The sequence below is a fragment of the Ovis canadensis genome, chromosome 3 (assembly GCF_042477335.2).
Source record: "Ovis canadensis isolate MfBH-ARS-UI-01 breed Bighorn chromosome 3, ARS-UI_OviCan_v2, whole genome shotgun sequence".
NCBI classification, from domain to species: domain Eukaryota; kingdom Metazoa; phylum Chordata; class Mammalia; order Artiodactyla; family Bovidae; genus Ovis; species Ovis canadensis.
Window position 1 is genome coordinate 77,140,111 of NC_091247.1, and position 22,194 is coordinate 77,162,304.

At 39.5% G+C, this 22,194-nt stretch overlaps 1 protein-coding gene across 2 annotated transcripts in view; it reads right to left on the reverse strand.

Annotated features, from left to right (window-relative positions):
* The window catches only part of MSH2 (mutS homolog 2), an 85,559-nt gene extending 64,656 nt beyond the window's left edge, over nt 1-20,903 (reverse strand). The window contains exons 1-6 of one of the 2 annotated variants that reach the window (XM_069583379.1): nt 20,541-20,903; nt 13,952-14,106; nt 10,400-10,678; nt 9,415-9,561; nt 6,703-6,852; nt 5,965-6,098 (exon numbers count right to left, since the gene is read on the reverse strand). In XM_069583379.1, coding sequence (XP_069439480.1) covers nt 5,965-6,098; nt 6,703-6,852; nt 9,415-9,561; nt 10,400-10,678; nt 13,952-14,106; nt 20,541-20,751 — 1,076 coding nt within the window. In that variant the 5' untranslated portion in view covers nt 20,752-20,903. The remainder of the gene's footprint in view (nt 1-5,964; nt 6,099-6,702; nt 6,853-9,414; nt 9,562-10,399; nt 10,679-13,951; nt 14,107-20,540) is intronic. The other variant, XM_070292344.1, reaches the window with a different exon arrangement.
* Between the last annotated feature and the right edge of the window lie 1,291 nt (nt 20,904-22,194).

The following is a 22,194-nucleotide window of genomic DNA, read 5'->3' on the forward strand; positions in this document are numbered from 1 at the left end:
ACAACTAGAAATTAACATACTAAGTCAGCCAGAAAGAGAAAGACAAATACCATATGATATCGCTTATATGTCGAGTCTAAAATATGACACAAACGAACCTATCTACCAAACACTAACAGACTCGGGGACATAGAGAACTGACTTGTGGTGGCCAAGGGGAAGAGGTGTTAGCAGATGTAAGCTGTTACATATAAAACAAGGTCCTATTGTATAGCAAAGGGAACTGTATTCACTGATAATAAACCATAATGGAAAAGAATAGGAAGAAATATAAAACTGAAGCACCCTGTTGTACAGTAGAAATGAACACATCATAAATCAACTGTACTACAATAAAACAAACAAACAAAAAAAGGAGCATAAAGTTCCAGTAAGAGTATTAAGTAAAACAGCAAGAGAATGAAAAAGCTTCTAAAAACACATAGGACAAGGCAAGATACACAGTCCCCTCAGTCTTTGGTCTGGGTATCATTAAAAGTCTAATAAACTGCTAGTTTCACAAGTCTATTCAATAAGCCATTTCAGAAATAATTATAGTATTAGTTTATGTTCTGGCTAACAGAGGTTTTTTTTTTTAAAAAGACTGCTCTACTGTTTCCATGACAATGCCACTTTCAAATCACAATTTCAGAAGTAACAAAGTTACTGTTGGCAAAACAAGGTATACCTATCAATCCTACTCAAAATTACTCAGCTGTCACAATTTGATACATTAATTTTCAAGCTGACTAGACTATAAGATCATTTTGGGGGTCAGTTCCTCTCTAAAATTTCAAAAGAATTATAAAATTAGTCGTGAAATTTTTGATATTTTAAATTCACCATTCTTTCCATTCTTTAAAACCACTATTTCTGATCTCACTGTATGAATAATTGGCTGGAATTTCACAACAGTATATTTATATGGCTGAGAATAAATTTGGTACCTAAAGAACTACAAGATTTTGTTCTTCACATGGTTTAATACAGACAGCACCACTCATCTGATACATTAAATAGATAATCTGCGAGGTAGGGTTGAGAAAATTAAAAAAGAAAAAAAAATGGCCAAACATATAAGAGAGGAATATGCTTTCAAAGAACACTGAATCTAGTGAAGGACATGTCTGTTCTTACAGTCAGTGCTGAATAACAAATGAGATATAAAATGCAACAAAATGTGATACAAGAAAGCAGGGAACTCCCTTTGGAGCTTGGGAACCACATTTTGATCTCCACTATCTCCCGGAGTTTGCTCAAATTCATGTCCATTGAGGTAGTGAAGCTGTCTTATCTCATCCTCTGCTGCCCCCTTCTCCTTTTGCCTTAAATCTTTCCCAGCATCAGGGTCCAATATTCCGATATTCTGAACACTCAGGATTTAAAGAGATAGGATTTTGAGGAAAATACTTGGGAAGGAATGGTGGAGCAGCAACAGCAGAGACTTGACAGGAGAAGAATACAGGACTCAACAGAAGAAAACTGAAGGAGAGAATAGGGAAAGAAGAAAACTGTAACCAGAAGCAAAATGAAAATGTTGCCTTTGGAAAGGACAGAGTACAATTTCCTCTTGTGAGACAGAACCAGGGAATAGAAAACTGAAAACTGAAAATACAGGCACATTTTGAGACTGCAACAATCAGGGAGGAGACCATCTGTTTAAGTACAGGAGAAGCTGAATGAAAAATACAAAATGCTGCACTGGTCACTGTAGTAAGTCATATAACAAAAGTAACACCAGGAAGCAGCGAAAGCTAGATAGCTTGAAAAGTACAGTGGATTCAATTTGCATTGTGTGACCTCTCCAGCAGCTTTTAATAGAGAAAGAGGGGCCAGTTTGACAAAGGGCTAATGGGGCAAGAAATTATATGTCCCCCATGAAAGCACTGGAAAAAGGGTTGCCTTCGTGGTACAGGCTGGATAAGAAGGCAAATAAAATTCAACGGGACTAGCAGATCAGCCCAGAAACCAGAATAAGGGGTTTCACTAACCTTGATCTGAAAACAGAGAAAACAGTGGTGGGAAGGCAGTGGAGTGACAGCCCTCCTGTCTGTCCTCTGAGGCCAGAGCAAAGCTCTGCTGTTTCAAAGAAACTGCACTCACTGTATGACCTCCAGACGTCTGCTTCTGCACAACACTCACTACCAACTAAAGACATTCTTGCACAGAAGGATACTTAACACAACCTGGAGAGAAATGTAGGTCTAAGTCTGAATACAGCCCCGGAAGTACACTGCCTCAAGCAAGAAGCATGATATACTATCACATGAGCACCACCACCATTTCTACATTTATGGGAACTACTTTTATTTGGAGACATATTTCAAATAAAACTGCTATTAAATGTCATATAAAAATAATTTTAAACTAGAAGGCAATAAGAATACCAAATTCAACATGTGCAAATGGTATCATCAGCAACTTCAAGAGTGAACTATGTCCTATGCTAACATATATTCAATGTTCTTTAAAGAAGTCTAACAACAACAACAAAAAAGGAGAATTCATTAAGGCTTCACATAAATCTATGGAAAGGCAAAAAACAAAAAAAGTCCTAAAAAATTAAAACTAATGGTAACAGCCCTAGTGCCATGTGCAAATGTGAGGATTTTTAATAGTAATACGGACGGCATTCTTGTTATAATTCCTAATTTGACTGCTAGGAAGAAATACCCAGAAACTCACTTCTTGAAGGTAGTAACCTAGCAATTCTCACTGGAGATTAAAGTACTTAAGCCATTAGCTAGCTATAAAGTAGTGCCAGTGCAAACAGGTTTTAATGAATGGAAAAATGAGCATTACCACACATAAAGCTATTCCACAGGTATAACTTAAAAGCCAAAACAGTACATTTCATTTCTGATGTTAAAATTCAACTTGGATCAAATTAAACACAATTGGTAGAAACAAGAAATACAGTACAGCGATGCAAGGCTTGGGTTCTGGAGTCAGGCAGGACAGGAGCCAGTCTCCACCACCTCTCAGCTAATGAACGTGAGATACTTAGCAAAGTGCCAGGCAACCAGTCTTCTCTTCTTCCTAAGAGCCTGACAATGACTGAAAAGCAATCCTGTTTTCATTGTTATTTCTGAACCTATCACTGGGATGGCTGGATGGCATCACGGACTCGATGGGCGTGAGTCTGACTGAACTCCGGGACATGGTGATGGACAGGGAGGCTTGGCGTGCTGCGATTCATGGGGTCGCAAAGAGTCGGACACGACTGAGCAACTGAACTGAACTGATAGCTCTGGAATAGATGTATCCATCAAACTCAAAAATCTAGTCACAACTGTTCCTCTGTCTGCTCTAGTAAAAACAGAAAAGAGAGAAATCTTTGCTTTCCTTAACAGAATTCCCTGCAGAGCCACACACATTAACTCCTCACGTGAGTTTCAGAAGGGTGGAGTGGAGATTTCCACCACCTCTCTGCTAGAAAATCACTGTAAAACAGTGACAGTAAGAACAAAAGCTTGATTCGATACGCAGCTCTGAAGAATAATCCATCTAAATCTTAAATGCTCACAGAGGGAGACAATGAGAACCCCAGCAAGGCATAAACCAGAAGCATGATGTATCACGGCAGGCGGAACTGAGAAAGGGTATTTTAAAAAAGGAGACTGGCCCAAGAGAAGTCTGCCTTAAGGAGTATAACTTTGTCTTCCCGCTCTGGAATTTCAGCACTGGGCCTTGAAAACCACAGACCTTCCTAATTGCTGGTTAAAAAAAAAAAATTCTCCCCAAGATAGAAAGGAGAAAATATTTCCTCATCCCACAGGTGCAGAAAAACAGATCATGATCTGACTCAGAAAGCCATTCTCGCAAATCGTATTCCTAATTAGTCAGTCTTGCAAGGGTATCAGATTTTGGAAATTATTGCTATGTCCTATGAAAATAACCTTAAATTACAGCCAAAAAATTAATTTTGGTATCTTGCCTTCTAAATAACTTGTTACTCTGGTAACAGTAAGTGATGTCTCAGGTTTTTGAAGGGTCCAAATACAAGCACGCTCTAGCTGTTAAACCAGAAGAGGACCACTGACATGTGCTCTGTCCCTACAAGCCCAAAGTTAAAAATGCAACCAGTGACCTAGAGCATGGGAATTCAACTACCTATCCTTTCAGAAACAACAAAGAGATGAGGGAGAATGGATATACACTTCTACTTGTGCAGGCACAGACTTTCCATGGAAGGACACTCGAGAATCCGACTAAGACCGGTTGGTTGCTCCCAGGTCAAGTGTTGGCAATTCACACAGAGTACAATAAGAAATGTGTCCCTGCTGCTGTGCAGAGGCCCTGCGGAAGCGAGTCCTGGGAAACCGGGAAATAAGAGCAAGAAACTCAGCACTGTATCTCCTTCTGTTCCATTTCACATTTGACTTATGTAAATGTAGTCAGTCACAAATAATTAAAATAAAAACCTGTAAACTGCCTTAATTACTTGCAAATATCCAATCCTTCCTATTTCTTATTTGGTTACTAAATCCCACTCTTCTCCAGCAAACCTGGCTTCAGGAAGTTACCTTAGCATTTCAACTTCCATATTTTCAATGATATGTCAACTTACCCACAATTTGCTGACTTCATGAGTTATTTTTATTGTAAGACCCTTTAGAATCTACAGGATCAATGCTTACCTTGGTAACTATCTGCAGTGTCTTATGATACTGATCAACTATTTTACGTTTGCCTGGCATATATATTGTCCCAAATAGTCAAGGGATCATCATGCTTTTTGTATACCATCAGAATTCAGTAGGTAGTCAACAAATTCTTGAACAATTTGACAAGATCAAATCCATAAAATTACTGACTTTCTTTTACCTATTCTGGCAATATATCTTAATTTACCAAAATGAAAATGTTAGGTATACAATAAGGTCACTGAAATAACCTAATTATTGAAAAAGGTAAAGTATATCCAGTCAATAAAATATTATGAATTTATAAAAAGTACTGAATATGAACATAAAACAGAAACACTAAAAAATGCTTATGTAATAAAAGCACAAGTGGAAAAATACTAGGATACAAAACTATACTAGGATTACAACTGTGTTTTTAAAAACTATTAAACATTAAGAGTGAACTATAGAAAATTATTTTACTTATATGCAGTTCAAAAACAGGTACAACTAATTAATCTATGAGGCTAGAAAGATACAGTCATTACCCTTGAAGTGAGGAGAGGCAGTAACTCTAAGGATAACTGATAAAGGTTTTGGGGATGCTAGTTATGTTGTTTCCTGACTTGTATGTTGTTACCAAGATATTAATTTTGTGAAAATCCATCAAACTGCACCTTTAGGATTTGCGCTTTTATGTGTATTACACGTCATTTAAGTTTTAAAACTTGTATCTAAAACAAAAGATAAAAATAAAACATACTCCAATGCTACTCACATTATATGCAGCAGCATTATATCGTTTTTTATTTCCTCAGTTTTAAAGATTTTCTGAAATATGTTTAGGCTGCCTTAAATTTTTTCTAGAATAAAGAGTTAGTGCTTCCTTTGTGCCAGACATTGTTCAAAGTACTTTAAATACATGAAATCATCTAATCCTCATAGCAACCCTAAGAAGGAGGTGTGTTACCATTGTCATTTTAAAAGGGAAGAAACTGCCACCCAGAGGCTCAATAATACCCAATATAACACAGCACCTAAGTGGAAGAGCTCAATATGAACCAAGGTAAACTAGCTCCAAAGCTCAAATGCTGAGACATTATACCTACACCACCTCTCTAATAAAAGTTTACCTTTTTACAGTGAAGGGTAAAAAAATGAAGAAATGAAGAAAATGAAGAAAATAAGTTAATCAATCTAAATCACCACTACTCCACTACTTTATTAACTTTCTGTGCAGTTAGATGCAAAAATACAGGTGCCAAATTGCATGTTGTAATAAGTGGTATAAGCATATGGAGTGACTGGAAGTTACTTAAGAGTTTACAAAAGTGTACACTTTTTTTTTTTAATATACCTCTCTTCTATTCTGTTCTTGTCCATAAGAGGCTGCTTAATCCACTGGTTAACCAGCCTTTGTCCTTGAGGGGTTTTGCATTTATTCAGCAATGCGGCCAGAGACTGAGAGCCAGAAGTATCTTCAACAGAACCCTAGTAAACAAAAATAAAACAGGAAAGCGGCAGGCTCATTAGTGACCTTGCTATGCCATGAAAAAGGATTACTTAATTTTGGAACAAGAACACTAACATTGGGTACTCTCTGATAGTCCAATGATTACAAGTCTAAGCTCTCAGTGCCAAAGGCCTGGGTTCAATCCTTGCTTGGGGAATTAAAATCCCACAAGACTCATGGAAAAAAAAAACCAAAAAACCTCTTTACTCCCCAAACTTGTGACAACACAAAACTTAACATTCTTCAAATATTAAACTGAAATGTACACAGAAGCTCCTTATCTGAAAATCAGACTTTTACCGTATTAATCTGATTTTTTGCTGTATATTTTCCCCCAAAACAACAACACTTTATAATTACTGCAGTTTTAGACATAAAACTTAAAATATAAGTTTTTAAAACTGCTGTTAATACACAATTTACTCATAAAGTTAGGACAAATTATATAGTTTGCAATTAGAAAAATATAGTAATTCAAAACTATTTAAGTATAATAATATTTCAAAATATTTAAGCTCCTTATTAAAAGTCTTATATTCTATATATAAAAGCAAATATTTTTAACGGATGTATTTTTTTTACCTGGAAAAGGTTAAGGGCTCTCACTGCTGCAATATCCAATTTCATGTACTGGCTGAAGTCAAAAGTAGTCAGTTCAAACTGTCCAAAGTTTGAGTCATCTGATAAGAGTTCTAAAAATTTGATTACTGCAGACAAGGAAGAAACTGCAACCTAAGATTAAGAATTTAAAACAAAAGATGGCTATCACTAGAATTCTAGAGATTTAAAAAAGAAAAACAAATGGGAATATGAAAATAAATTTCAAACACCATCATTTTTCCTGGTATTTTTTTCCCAATTCAAACCAAGAAAATCAGACAAAGTTTAAACAAACCTTTTTAAGCCTAGAAAATAATCTTAAGGAAGTGAAAACTTACTGTAATAGCAACACTATTTATTATAGCCAAAAGGAGAAATTATGCTACTGTCCACCAAGAGTGAAAAGGGTAAAGCCTGGCATATTCACACTGCGGAATACTAAAGATATAAGCACAAACAATCCACAACACGTGACAGCACAGATTACCTCACAAACATGATACTGAATAAAGGAAATCACAAGAGCACAATCTTTATGAGTCCATTTATATAAACTACAAAAATAGATCAAACTAATTCATACTGTCAGAGGTACTAATGGAGGTTAACAACTGGAAGAAAACATAAAGAGGGTCTTATGATCCCGGTACTATTCTGTTTCATGGGTGCTGGTTATGTGGGTATTTATAATTCATAAAAATTGTTATACACTTATGATACATATACTTCCTTGTATATATATTAAATAACTGTCTATATTACTACTATAACATAACATAAAGAGGCTAAGGACATTAAACTGATAGCCCAATGAAAAGTCTACTTATATTTGGTACCAAATTCATTGTGAAGGTGCATATGTTTCCTAACTGACAATACAGTCATCTATCTGCCTCTGCCAAATATATAAGAATCCCCTGTTACACCATCAGGGACAGATGGTAACAATTTTTAGTGGCCCTAAGACGCTTGTGTGCATGGTCAGTTGCTTAGTCATGTCTGCCTCTTTGCAACCCCACAGACTGTAGCCCACCAGGCTCCTCTGGCCATGGGATTATCCTGGCAAGAATATTGCTGTATATTTTCCCCAAAACAACAACACTTTATAATTACTGCAGTTTTAGACATAAAACTTAAAATATAAGTTTTTAAAACTGCTGTTAATACACAATTTACTCATAAAGTCAGGACAAATTATATTTATATAGTTTGCAATTAGAAAAATATAGTTGCCCTTTCCTCCTCCAGGGGCTCTTCCCACCCAGGGATCAAACCTGAGTCTCCTGCACTGGCAAATGGATTCTTTATCACTGAGCCACCTGGGAAACCCTCAGTAGCATCTTCCAATTTTCAACACTACAGTAATTTTCTCTAATACAGGTTTTCCTTGACTTACGAGGTACATGCCAATAAGCCTATCATAAATGGAAAATGCATTTAATACTGTTAACCTACCGAACATCATAGCTTAGCCTCATCTGCCTTAAATGTGCTCAGAACACGTTAGCCTATAGTTGGGCAAAATCATCTAACACAAAGCCTACTTTATAATATAGTTTAATAACTCAAAATTTATTGAACACTGTACTGAAAGCAGAAAACAGAATGGTTCTGTGGGTACCACATGGCGGTAAGTGTATCAGCTATTAAACCCTGTGATCCCACGGCTGACTGAGCTGCTGCTCGCTGCCCAGCAACACAAGAAAGCTGCACCCAATACTGCTAGTCCAGGAAAAGGTCAAGATTCAAAGTATAGTTTCTACTGAATAAATATCACTTTTGCACCATTGTAAAGTCAAAAAAAAAAATCCTTAGTTGAACCATAAGTCAGGGAATGTCTGTACTGGGATTATTACTCATACACAATGCCTTTTCATTCTGTCACACAAAGAAAGTAAAACAGATAAACTTAGTTTATAAGGACCAAACTATTATGTGATAAGTAATGACTGTAAAATCATGATAGTAATAATAGTCTCAATTTATTCTGGTTTGAAGTCAATTTTGAAAATTATAAGTAGCTATAACTTGCTCTTATTTAAATATACAAATTTTTATTTTAACTTGTCAGTGATCCACTGACATAACCATTTGAAATAACCATTCAAAGAGGTTTCTAATATTTTACATAAAAATATAACTCCCAAACCATACTTTCCTCAAAGATTTGAAAAATTGAAAATAAACTTCAACCATTGTTTGCATGTTCATATCTAACACTGAACACAATCAGTGCCAATTTTTGAGCCAAACTGTTTAAATGTAACATTTATTTTGCAATTATTATGCACTGTGTATATTTCCATCCTTTTTACTTTCTAATCTCCACAACAATCCTTTAAGACATAATGAAGCTGAAGTAATTTATTTAAAACCTCACAGCTCCTATATTATAAAACTTTAATAGTACCAACTGTGCTATCTCACCTACTTAGCTGACAGTAATCAGGCTTTCTGGTAAAACCAGTAAAATAATCTCTTCCTCACCCCAAGGATATATGTTGTGTAAATATAATGAAGTTGTATTTAAGATTATGTTTGAATTTTTCTAGTCATTTTCACAAACTTCATCACAGATTAAAATAAGCTTAAAAATCAGTGATCCATTTTAGGCTTTGAAATACAGATGACAGAAGCACCACCCTTCTAAAACATCACTATTTAGGGGTAAATTCACATGTGTAATCCACATACCTGGTTCTCCATTTCTGGCAAGACAGCACTATTCATCTGTTCTCCCTTCTTGCCTTTCAACAACCGGTTGAGGTCCTGATAAATATCTTTCGTGGAAAAGTCAGCTCTTTTTCTTTCTGTAATCAAAATTCCTCCTCTCTGAATAACCTATTTTACAAGAAATATTTTAAATTACTAGGAGAAAAGCAATACAGAAAGTTGTGCCACTGGCAAATATAAAGTAACAACAGTTTAATAAACAACTTATTAACCCACATTATATTGTTACACAACAATACATGCAAGAAAATGTTGGTAACATGTATTTTAAAAATCTATAAATAAAATTTTTGTGGAAATTCAAAATCAGGCTTACATGAAGCTTTCAAAAAATAGTCTCAGTAGTAAAAACTATTAAAAGAATAATACTTGGGGAAAGTTACCTAGATATATTTATGCTAAAAATGCCCATCACAGATTTGCTAACTCTCAAGTAGTTCTTATCATATTTGAGGCTCATAAGAAGAAAAGAATCCTTAAAAATCTAAAATAAAAAACCAGATACGTATACAAACAACAAAAATCAGAACTTTGTTAAAATAAAAGAATCAGAAAAATAAAAGAGGCTAAAGATCTACTCAAACTATTAAGAAATAAATAATCCTGAAAACTGGATCTTATCTGTTACATCCATGCTAAATATGGGCACAGTTTTTTACTTTTAAAGGCCTGACATCACCTCTCCCCACCCTGCATCCCTCAGCTGTGAAAGCACTTCTTTTATAAATTGTGATCCCTTTAAGATGGCATTCAGTTCAGAAGGAAAGAGAGGAAGGGGGGAGGGGGAAATGACCTGAGGGAGAACAAGTCCTAATAAAGATACAAAGTTTCTGTCAAAATATTGAAATAGTTCGACTTTTAAAATTTTTCTTAAATAAAACAGCATCATGTTACTTTAGAGGCATTCCCAGCCTTGGACTCTCTATCATAGACTCCACTCCCTTACCTGCCTCAGTTTCCCCATGTCTCCAGCAGTCTCCCCTCCTGGTATAACACACTCCTTTGGTCCAATCTGAATCAGGAGAGCCTCCAGATTGGAGAACTGATCGTTATCGGGGAACTCACACAGTCCCAGCTTCCTCTGTGTGGCGTCAACATACCCAACTCCAACCTGTCTTTGACCATCGACTGTAGACATTTTAACGCCCACAACACCAATGGAAGCAGACATATCGTTGTTACCAAAGAGAATATCTTCAAACTGAGAAAGATTACCTGGAGAGGCCTAAGCAAAAATAAAGAGAAACTAAGAAACTGTTCAATGTACTTTAATATTTCACTAGCAAACAAAAATTACCCAACCTAGATGGATTTTATTAACAAAACATTTTCTTACCAAACAGAAAATTACTTATAACCATGTATTCCAATTAATATTACCATATTTTCTATAAACTATCCTCCCTAATTTTCCATAAGAACACTTGGGCACATCTCAAAACATCAGTATCAAAAGTGATTTTCAACAAAAAAAAGTGATTTTCAGTTTGAAATGTGGCAGCTAGGTTTACACTCACTCATTCATCAAGGAACCCAGAGATAACCCTCTCAATGGTATGCTTACATTTCTACACTCTGCCATACTACCTATTGGTTACACGTACCGGAATTTTCACTGAGTAGTTATACACATATCGCATTATTAGCTTAAATATTAACCTTGGATAGTCATCTCTCTATATCAATATATTTGTAAAATGCAGACTGTTCTAGAACAGTGATTTCCAAATAAAGGGTCTTTGACCTATTTTCAATATTTCAAAAAGATTACAAATCTCTTTAAGAATATACTAGGTAACTAAAGGGCTTTTTTCTTTGCTTTTGGCTCTACTTGTGTCAAGTCGGTGGGTTACAGCAGTTCAACATGATCAGAAGCTGACAGCTGCCTGTTAACATGAGGCATTTCCGGGGCAACTGACGGACCACAGTACGAAAACTGACAGTCAGAAACAGTACAAATGAGCAGTGACAACCAAACTTAGGCAACCCGTAACCATCAATAGGTCTTGGATGTCTTTAGCATCATAACAGTATCTTTTCACAATATGGTTCTGAATATACTGTAACTCTGTATGAATCGATTAAAATCTGGATCAAAAATGAAACGGAGGGACTTCCCCAGTAGTCCAGTGGTTAAGACTCTGAGCTTCCAGCACAGGAAGCTTGGGTTCAATCCCTAGCCAGGGATCCTGAATGCCTCACAGCCCAGCCCCAAAGAAGAAAATGTTATGGAAAACTGTTATCTGATACTTAAATTTAAGAGCACTGATTCACTCACAAACATAATTTCACATACATGCTTCAGATTTACACACAGGTTATGAAGCATATCTTTAAAAAACCTTCAAAAGTGAACCAGTAGCTAATAAAAATTGAGTTTTGGACAGTACTAGATGGCACTAAGGCCCCTTCCTGCTCTGAACATACTACTGAGAACACAGGGAAAAAGTCATTCACAGGGACTTCCCCGATGATCCAGAGGTTAAGACTCCAAGCTTCCACTGCCAGTGACACCAGTCTGATCCCTAGTCAGGGAAATAAAGTCACACACGCCACTTGGTGTGGACAAAAGTTAAAAAAAAAAAAAGTCACAGACGTCAACTACCCTAAATATCACTAATACTTTACAACAAAATCAATAAGCTAAAAATTAAGATATATCAACTTTAGCAGCTTGTAAATCTGAACTTCTTAAAATGTCAGAATGAAGATACTACATTTTAACCTGATCAAGATACACACTTAATGCCCCCCCCCGCCCCGCCCCAATCTAAAAGCTAGGAGTTAAAAACAATTCATCTAAAAGAATTCTGATGACACAAAGGAGTGAGGCATGATGAGCTGATAAAACAGTTAATCACCTAAATTCATGATTCCACATTTTGTTGTTGTTACTAACCGAGCTCTGTGAAGAGTGAGAGAGAAAAACATCGTGTTTTGGTAACCTCAATTTTCTATTAAAATCTTTCAAGATGTAGGATAATACTTTAAGTCCCACTTTTCTCAGTAAAGTAGCAATGAAAATTCTAAGGAAACTCCACCATAACGTGTGTGTGTGTGCGCACTCACGCTCAGCCATACTCAACTCTTGGTGACACTATGGACTCTAGCCCACCAGGCTCCTCATCCATGGGATTTTCCAGGCAAGAATACAGGACTAGGTTGCAATTTCCTCCTCCAGGGGACCATCCTGACCCAGGGATCAAACCCAACTCTCCCGCATTGGCAGCGGATTCTTAATGCTGAGCCATTGAGGATAATACTCTCAGTCCCACTTTTCTCAGTAAAGTATCACTGAAAATTCTGAGGAAACTCCATAACACAGGATGCTAAATTCTCTCAGATGTAATCTTCAGGAAATGTCTACATTTTCAAAGGCAGGGCGGGGGCGGTGGTGGTGGGAGGCAACATGGAAGGGATATTGAAGAATATTGTACTTGGGGCAGCACCAACATCACATGTTTAAATACTGCACACACAAAAATTTTCATAGGCCTTTCAGGTCAGAAAACATCTTGAAAACCTTCTAATTTTACATTTATAAAGAAACAGATACAGGAGAAGGCTGGGAAATTTGCCAACATCACCCAGAGGAGAAAAGAAATGAGATGCACCAACTGCAAGCCCAGTGCACTGTCCCCCGCTTACCACATGTTTATTCCCCTGCAAGGATAAATCTCAATTCCCCAACATTTTAACCTTTATCCAGTATGTATATGCATGTATTGGTTTAGTCACTAAGTTGTGTCCTACTCTTGCAACCTCATGGACTGAAGCCCGAACGCCTCCTCTGTCCATGGAATTCTCCAGGCAAGAATACTGGAGTGGGTTGCCATTTCCTTCTCCAGGGGATCTTCCTGACCCAGGAATTGAACCAGGGTCTCTTGCATTGCAGGCAGATCCTTTACTGACTGAGCTACGAGAAAATGTACTGTGTGTGAAGAAAAATACGACTTTACAGACTAAAAATACAGTCCTTAAATAAAACAAGCTGGCACAATCATCTCCATGAAGGCATTAGAAGCACAAGCCCTTCTAGACACACCTAGGAATATGATCAGCATTAAACAAAGTTCCAGACTTTAAAAAAATTACGGTCAAATGAAAGAGAAAGGAATACACAAAGAGCCAAATACATTACAAATGTGTATAAATGAGTTTCCCAGAACATGTTAATTTGTGTGATATTACTTCAAAACCAGTAAAAATCAAATTTTCTTTAATGCTGGCATTCAAGTTTACATAAAAGCTATTAATTACTTGAGTTTCAGTGATAGTGACAAAGCTCAGAGTACTCATACTCATAAGGAGTTACTGCATTTCTGAATTGCTATTAAACTGTGATTTTAAAGACCACATGCTAAAGAATATTGAAGTCTCCCAAAGGATTTTACCATCACAACACCTGGGTAAAATATTAAAGCAACACAGAATCCTCTTGCGTTTTTATTTTTTCTATTCTTAAAAACACAACTAAATTTAAAAGGAAGAGAATTACCTTAAATGCCAAATACCAATCATTCTCCTTGGAGGCCTTATTTCCAGCTCTGTTCTTATAAACTTCAACTCTGTACTGACGAACTAGAAGAAGATCTTTTACGAAAGACTCAAAATTCATTTTACTAAGCACAACACTCTCCAGAGTCTTTGCTCCTAAAAAAAAATATTAAAAATACAGGTTACAGATTTCAGGATTTAAAGTCATAAGTGTTCAAGACCTAAGACAATGCCTCCCCCCAAGCTATGTTGTTTTCCCAGTAATTCATTCACTCAATAACATATCAAGCACCTATTTCATGTCCCAGAGATTCTAGTAGGTGAAGGGTATAATATGGTGGATAAACATAGCCACCTACATATCAAAATAAGAAACTAAGATTTTAAAAATGAAAAAATATATATACAGCTGATGCTACTTATCTTTTTTCATCATCTGTTTTTAACAAGTTTGGATAAAAGTCTTATATAATAACTATTACAATAGTTATATATATAAAATAATAATATAATAGTATTTATATACAGAAGGTCCATAAAATAAATTACTAATTATGATAAAATGTTCTAGGTAACATAGATCAAAAATTGAAGGTTCAAAAGGTACATCAAAAAGGAGACACTCCTTTTCACCACTGTCCCCTACACATTCAGTTTACCACCCAAGTGTTAACAGTTCATAGAATATATTTCCAAACACATTCTATGCACGCACACACAGACAAATATAAAGCACTGCTTTTTTTTCTTTTCTATAACTCCACACTATATATACTGTTCTATATCTTTTTTAACTTTGATATAGTATTCTAAAAGATTGTTCACTAATACATAATCAGATTCTGTTACAGCTGCAACATTTCAATGACCCTCAGAAAGTTCTATAATTAATCTCTCAGTGATAGACATATAGGTTTTTCCAATTTTTGTTATCACAACAGGTTACATGAATAATCTTGCATGTGCTTCATCCTCTAAACATTAGAGTGTAACTCTGAGATAAAGTCCTAAAACTGGATTTTTTCAAAGGATGATACGTGTGATTTTTATAAATATTGCCAGACTATCCCCCTTGGTTGGCTATACCAATTAACACCACCATCTGTAAAGTATAAATGCCATTTATTTTCACTAGCCAGTCAGCAGAGTTTTAAAGCTTACTGGTCTTCATCTCCTATCACTGGTTCTCAGTTGGGGAAGATCTTGCTCCCCTAGTGGCCAGTATCACAGTCTGGGGGCATCTAAGCTGTCACAACCAGGGCAAGGGAGTCATAGTGGAATCTAGGAAATGGCAACCCAGTCCAGTGTTCTTGCCTGGAGAATCCCAGGGACGGGGGAGCCTGGTGGGCTGCCGTCTCTGGGGTTGCACAGAGTCGGACACAACTGAAGCGACTTAGCAGCAGCAGCAGCAGCAGTAGGTAGAGGAGGGGATGCTGTTAACCATGCACAGGCTAGCCCCTCACAGCAACAGATTCTCTTTAGTCAAAAATATCAATAGTGCCAAAGTGAAGTGAAAGTGAAAATTGCTCAGTCGTGTCTGACTCTTTGTGACCCCATGGACTGTATGTCCATGGAATTCTCCAGGCCAGAATACTGGAGTGGGTAGCTGTTCCCTTCTCCAGGGGATCTTGCCAACCCAGGGATCGAACCCAGGTCTCTCACATTGCAGGCGGATTCTTTACCAGCTGAGCCACATATTACCTGATAGTCTTAGATGTATAATCTTAGATGGACTACAGAATCTCATCTTAGTTTTGATTCATAAATAACAATTTCTTTACAAAATAAAAAAAAAATCACTCACACCATCAAATGGAATTATAACTCAATTTTCAAATAATACAGGTAATACCAATTATTCACTTAAAGGTAATTCAGAATATACTTGTAGGGACTTCCCTGGTGATCCAGTGGCTAAAACTCCACGTTCGCAATGCAGGGGGCCCGAGTTCACTCCCTGGTCAGGTAATTAGATCCCACAGGCTGCAACTAAATAAATCCCACATGCTGCAATAAAAATCCCCATTAAGACCCAGTACAGTCAAATAAATTTCAGAAATAAAACTGCAGAATATATGTGCAGATTATTCTGGCAAGTCTGGATCTTATGAGAGACTTAAATTTAACAGTAGATTGTATCAAGCACAAATATTAAATACAAGTACAAATTAATTAAATGACACAATACAATTATTTTGTACAGCAAGACACAGCTGATACTTTCAATATCATTTTACTAGTTACATAAGCAGTGGACAAGCACCCCAGCTGTCACGGACACCCTGAAAACAGGCTCAAATCTTGCCTCTCTAAAGTTATTAGATCATTTCTTATGATCTAGTCCAAGACCAGGTACAGGGACCAGGCGGGTATCAAATGAGCAGAGAAAGCCAAAGGAAGAACACAACTGACAGATGACAAATGACTTCAAATGCGGGAACTGTGACAAAATGAGGAAAGCACAAGGTAAAAGAAAAAGCTAGACGCACTAGGTCAGAGGGAGCAGCCACTGGACTCAAGCTACTGCTAATCTGCCCAGTTTCCAACTATGCAGAATTTCCAAAAGAAGCTCAAAATCTGCATGTTTTCATGAAACCACCCAATCTTTAAAATAGGCAATTAATTCAAACTTTTAAGAAAACATTATTTAGGTTGCCAGTTTTCAACTCAGCAAGTAAAACACAGCCACAGACTTCAATAGACTACCTTTCTTTACCTTGCATTTAGAAAAGTAAGCTGCATGAAAATTATGTCTACTCTGAATGTTACTCCTTCAGCAAAGTCTATACTCACATTCTAGGAGATCTAAGAGAGATCTAAGGTCTATCCAGGTTGCAATAGTCTCACTTCTGCCAATTAAGACTCACTCAGGACCAGAACCTCAGTGGAATGGTAGGCCCCATTTAAACTATTTCCTGTTTTTGCCTAGCACATAGGGTGACTACCTAATCCCACTTTGCCCAAGACTCTCCAACTTTTAGCACTGAAAGTCCAGCACCCCAGGAGCCCTCTTAGTCCCCACGCAAACCAGAACTACTGGACAACCTATTAGCTCATAGGTTGGATACATAAGAAACATTATTTATGGTAGCTCAGACGATAAAGAATCCGCTGCAAAGCGGGAGACATGGGTTTGATGCCTGGGTCAGGAAGATTCCCCTGGAGAAGGGAATGGGTAACCACTCCAGTACTCCTGCCTGAAGAATTCCATGGACAGAGGAGCCTGGTGGGTTACAGTCCATGGGGTGGCAAAGAGTGGGATATGACTGAGCAACTAACACTACACTGAATATTATTCATATGATGAAATATTATCATAAAAAAATTTGCTCGGGGAAAGCACTGAACCACAGTCAATACAAAATTAGAGAGGAATTTCTCCCAGAGATGTTTATAAATGCCACTGTAATTATCGGTCAACAACTTCCAATAAATAGAGCAATGAGCTTCAAAACAGTTATATCATCCTTTAATTTAGAAGGCAAAACATAAAGTCCAACTCAGCAAAAACACGTCTGGGGAGAGAGGAAAAAAACACTGGTCTGGCACATAATTCAGAAACAATTCTTAAATAAGCCTAGTAGGATGTGCCAGCATACTTGTCTGGCCAGCACTGATTTGGAATTTGAATGCTTAGCACACATGAACAAGCACTCTCAGATCCACAAGCCCCAACACTCTCTATTATTACATCTATTTGCACATCAAAGTTATCTGCCTGGCCAAGGGCGGAGGGATCCAGAGTAATCCTGTCTTTCTATAGACATACTCAACAGGAAAACACATTAACAGCACTGCCTTATTTTGGCTGTATCAAGCAGCATGAGGGATCTTAGTTCCCTGACCAGGAATCAAACCTGTGTCCTCTGCAGTGGAAGCACAGAGTTCTAACCACTGGACCACCAGGAAAGTCCCCAGTGCAGATTTCTTTAAAGTGGTGGGTGAAGAGGCAAATGAGGTGATTCCCCTCCCCCCAAGGCCTCTCACACTTCCTCCATTACTCATCTCCAGCTAGGTTGTCAAACCATCTCCAAAGATACTGTTATCCTCCAAAGATACTATTTCTCTCAAACAAGTGACACACTGGTGTGGCAATGCATTTGCAGTCTTGTTTACAAATAAGCACCAGATGTATAGTTACTCTATGTTTCTGGTGAAGAGTTTGGCTGTATGCTTTAGGTCTGAAAGCCAGGAAGAAAAACTGAAGGGGAGCTGGAAGAGAAAGCTACCCAGCCTCCATCTGGCAGAGAAGAAAAACCTCAGGTTGGTACAAGATTTTCTGCCTCAGGAATAACTTGGAACCCCCATCTTCATTTAGCTGATGGTGTGTCTGCTACTGCCTGCAATGCGGGAGACCTGGGTTCAATCCCTGGGTTAGGAAGATCCCCTGAGAAGGGAAAGGCTACCCAATCCAGTATTCTGGCTTGGAGAATTCCATGGACGGTATAGTCCATGGGGTCACAAAGAGTTGGACATGACTAAGCGACTTTGACTCACACGTGGGCACTGTACCAGGGGCTGGGATTCAGAGGCAGAGACTGGTAAGGAGAAGGTCCTAAGGCAGGGAACACCTAAGACGGGCAGCTAACCAGGCAGCCTTAAGATGGGAGTCAAGAAAGGTTTCCAGGAGGAGATGCCTTCTAAGCTGAGTTCTGACAGCCAACGAGACAAAGGATAAGGAACTTTGTTTTCTAAGGACTCAGATTTCTCATCAATAAATTGAAGCTGGGTACTAACACAAGTAGCAGGGCTTTATAATAATAATAATGTATCACTAGTTGTTTTAGAGTCAGAGAAAAGCAGACAAAAGGATATGAAGAAGACTAAATGCCAACAGAATGAACCAGACAAAGAGAAGAAATGATCAACAGAAAGCCATCTGTGAGAAGAGGAGATGGGCTCCAGACCACAGCAAAAGGCTCCTCTCCTTCAACAGGGAAGGAGAGAATGGATACAGATGACATTAAAAATATAGGTTCAAAAAATATTCCAAATATGGCTCAACTAACAAGGGGATTAAATGAAGTATGGTATATCCATATAACTGGAATATTTGGCAATAAAAGGTAATGAAGGATTGTTAACACAGATGAAACTTGAAAATGTTAAGTGAAAGAAGTCACTCAACACTAATGTTTCGAGTCAGAGAGAAAGCAGATTTGTGGCTGCCTGTGTTTGGGAGGACTGAGGGGAAAGGGAAAGTTCCTGCTGACAGGTACAGGGTTTCTCAAGACTCAAGTGAAATTTAGCCTCTCTTATAATGCCTCTTCTGCCGACTACAGTCTTGGGCAACCCTGTCTCCGCCTCTTCTGAAACTTGTTCTGCAGCATCTTCCACAGGTCTTCAACTGGAATGAGATTTCTACCTTGCTCTCCACTAAAGGGGGGCTTCCCTGGTAGCTCAGAGGAAACCGCCTGCAATGAGGGAGACCTGGGTTCCATCCCTGGATTGGGAAGATCCCCTGGGAGGGCATGGCAACCCACTCCAGTACTCTTGCCTGGACAATCCCCATAGACAGAGGAGATTGGCGGGCTTCAGTCCATGGGGTCGCAAAGAGTCCCCAGCAGGGCTGAGCGACAAAGCCTAACACATCCAGAGACTGAGCACACAGACATGCACTAGAGGGAGCTCTGTGAAGGTGGGGATACTGCCTTTTCATCTATGTACTCCCAGTGTCCTGAACCCGGCCTGACAAGGTAGCTTTCAATGTCTGTCTGCTGAATTAAACATCTTTCGTCAGTAACATCCCATCTGCACATGGCAAAGGCAGGTCTAAAGCCTGCAACTCCTTACTCCTCCCAGAATGCTCATTCACAAAAGAGTCAGGGATAAAAGATTAAAATAAAACAAGATGTTTAGAACACCTAACTCACAAGAGGGTGAGAAGTTTGTAGTAGCTTTCCAGGGAGAGATAATGCTAGAGAAATGGAGATAGGTTACCGAGGGCGCTGAATGCCGAGCGGAGTCACAGACACCCATGACTAACTCAAGGACACACAGCTAATAAGAGGAGGGGCTAAGACTTGGATCCAGGCAATCTGACTCCGGAGTTCAAGGTCCCGACCACCAATACTGCCTAGCAACTGTAGACACTGTAAGTCCCTGCGCTGAACAGCGATATAAATGACGTTCTGCCAATAAGTAAAAACACGTTGGTGACCTAAAACGGTCTCCCTAAACCCCTTCTATTCTAAATTTCAATCCTGGACTGGCATTTGTGATAACGAGGATTGGCAGCGTTTGTGATGAGATTCACAGCGCCAAGGCGGGGGCTGAGAAGCAGACACCCACGCGGACTGCAAAAAAAAAAAAACCAATGTGTTCAAACGCCTCGCATGAAGCCAGGCACATAGCGATCGCTATTAGTTCTGATACGGGGCAACTGCCGAGGGACAGAGTTAGGGCGGAGGCAGGGCAGGGGGCGGGTGGCGCCCGTCTTGGCCAGGCAGGGACCGGAGCACGCGCAGTACCCCCACGAGACACCAGCGTCCCCGCCCCCGGGCCTCCCGGCCCGACACCCTACCACTTCCTGAGAGGAGCCACTCTGCGGGGTCCCCCCCACCCCGAGCCCGCGCCGTCCCCGCCCTCACCTGTCGGCCCCATATACTTGACCACCCCCTGGGTCTTGAACACTTCGCGGGCGGCCAGCAGAGCGTCCTCCTGGTGTGCGGTGTAGAAGTCACCTCGGTCAAAAAGGCGCACTGTGGTGGTCGGCTTCTCCGGCATGCCTTGGAAGAAGCGCACAAAGCCGACCTCGGCCGCGCTCTCCAGCTGCAGCGTGTCCTTCGGCTGCACCGCCATTTCGAAACCTCTCCGCCAGCCGCCCGAGAGAACTGCACGACCCCGCACCCACCAAGATGTTTCCCGCCTCCCCTCCCTCGCCCCCCAAGCGCGTCTCGCCTCTGCGGAGACACCCAATCAGCATCCAGTACTGCGACTCGGTGGGTGGGAGTGCACCCCAACAACCAATCATAATCGGACGCGGCCCAGCTTCCCGCGCACGCTGGTGACTCTGTATAATGCGCATGCGTGAGCCTAGGTCGGGCGCCGACCCTGGCGGACGCCCATCGTTGAAAGAGTTAGTTCTCCGGGTTTTCTCGGCTGCACAAGCGTGGGCACCAGGTGGAGGAATAGCTAGATTAAGAGGTCAGGTGGGAGGTTCCGGCTGGTTTTGAGTTTATTATGTACCCGTAAGCGAGAGAGTGAAATCAAAAAGAAACTTGAAAGCAAGGAAAAACTGGCCTTCCTATCACAGTATTTTTTTTTAACCTATGCTCCTCCTTCCAGCTGCCTCCGTTTTCTTTTTTAAGCAAACTCCATCCTAGCCAAGACTTCACCCCTTGATTGATTCATTCATTCAAAAACAGAAAATTTGCTTTGCGCCAGACATAGGATCTGAGGATTAGTAAAGATAAGAGAAAAATCACAGTCTTTGTTGAGCTTACATTCTAGTGAATGGATTCAGATAATATACTAAGTAAACTTATAGTTTGACTTCCCTGGTGGCTCAGATGGTAAAGCGTCTGCCTGCAATACGGGGTACCCAGGTTCCATCCCTGGGTTGGGAAGATCTGGAGAAGGAAATGGCAACCCACTCCAGTATTCCTGCCTGGAGAATCTCAGGGATGGAGGAGCCTGGTAGGCTACAGTACATGGGGTCGCAAAGAGTCGGACAGGACTGAGCGACTTCACAAACTTACAGTAGGGCTTCCCTGGTGGCCCAGTGGTAAAAGAATCCGCCTGGTGATGTAGGAGACGTTGGTTCAATCCGTGGGTGGGGAAGATCCCTTGGAGAAGAAAATCGCAACCCACTCCGGTATTCTTGCTTGGGAAATCCAGTGACAGAGGATCCATGGGGTCCGAAAAGAGTTGCACACGACTTAGCAACTAAAACAGCACCAAACTTATAGTAAGTAAACTGTTAGAAGTGTTTAGGTGTAAAGGACAGGGTGGGGAGGGTTGGATTTTTTTTTTTTTAATATTGAGCAAAGACTTGAAGGAAGTAGGTCAGGATACATCCTGCACAGTTACCTGCCTAACAAAAGGTATTGCACTCTCCTGTTTGATCACCCTTCCCCCATGAAAGCTGCCCCAAACCCTGTTTCAAAGCTGCACAATTTCCCCGGGGGGCTTTTCGAAGGTGTTCCTGGGCCCCACCCCCACCTAATGGGTTGGAATTTCTGAAGGTGTGTTGCTGGAATCTTTTAAGAAAGCTCCCTGGAAATTCTTGACAATCAGCCCGGT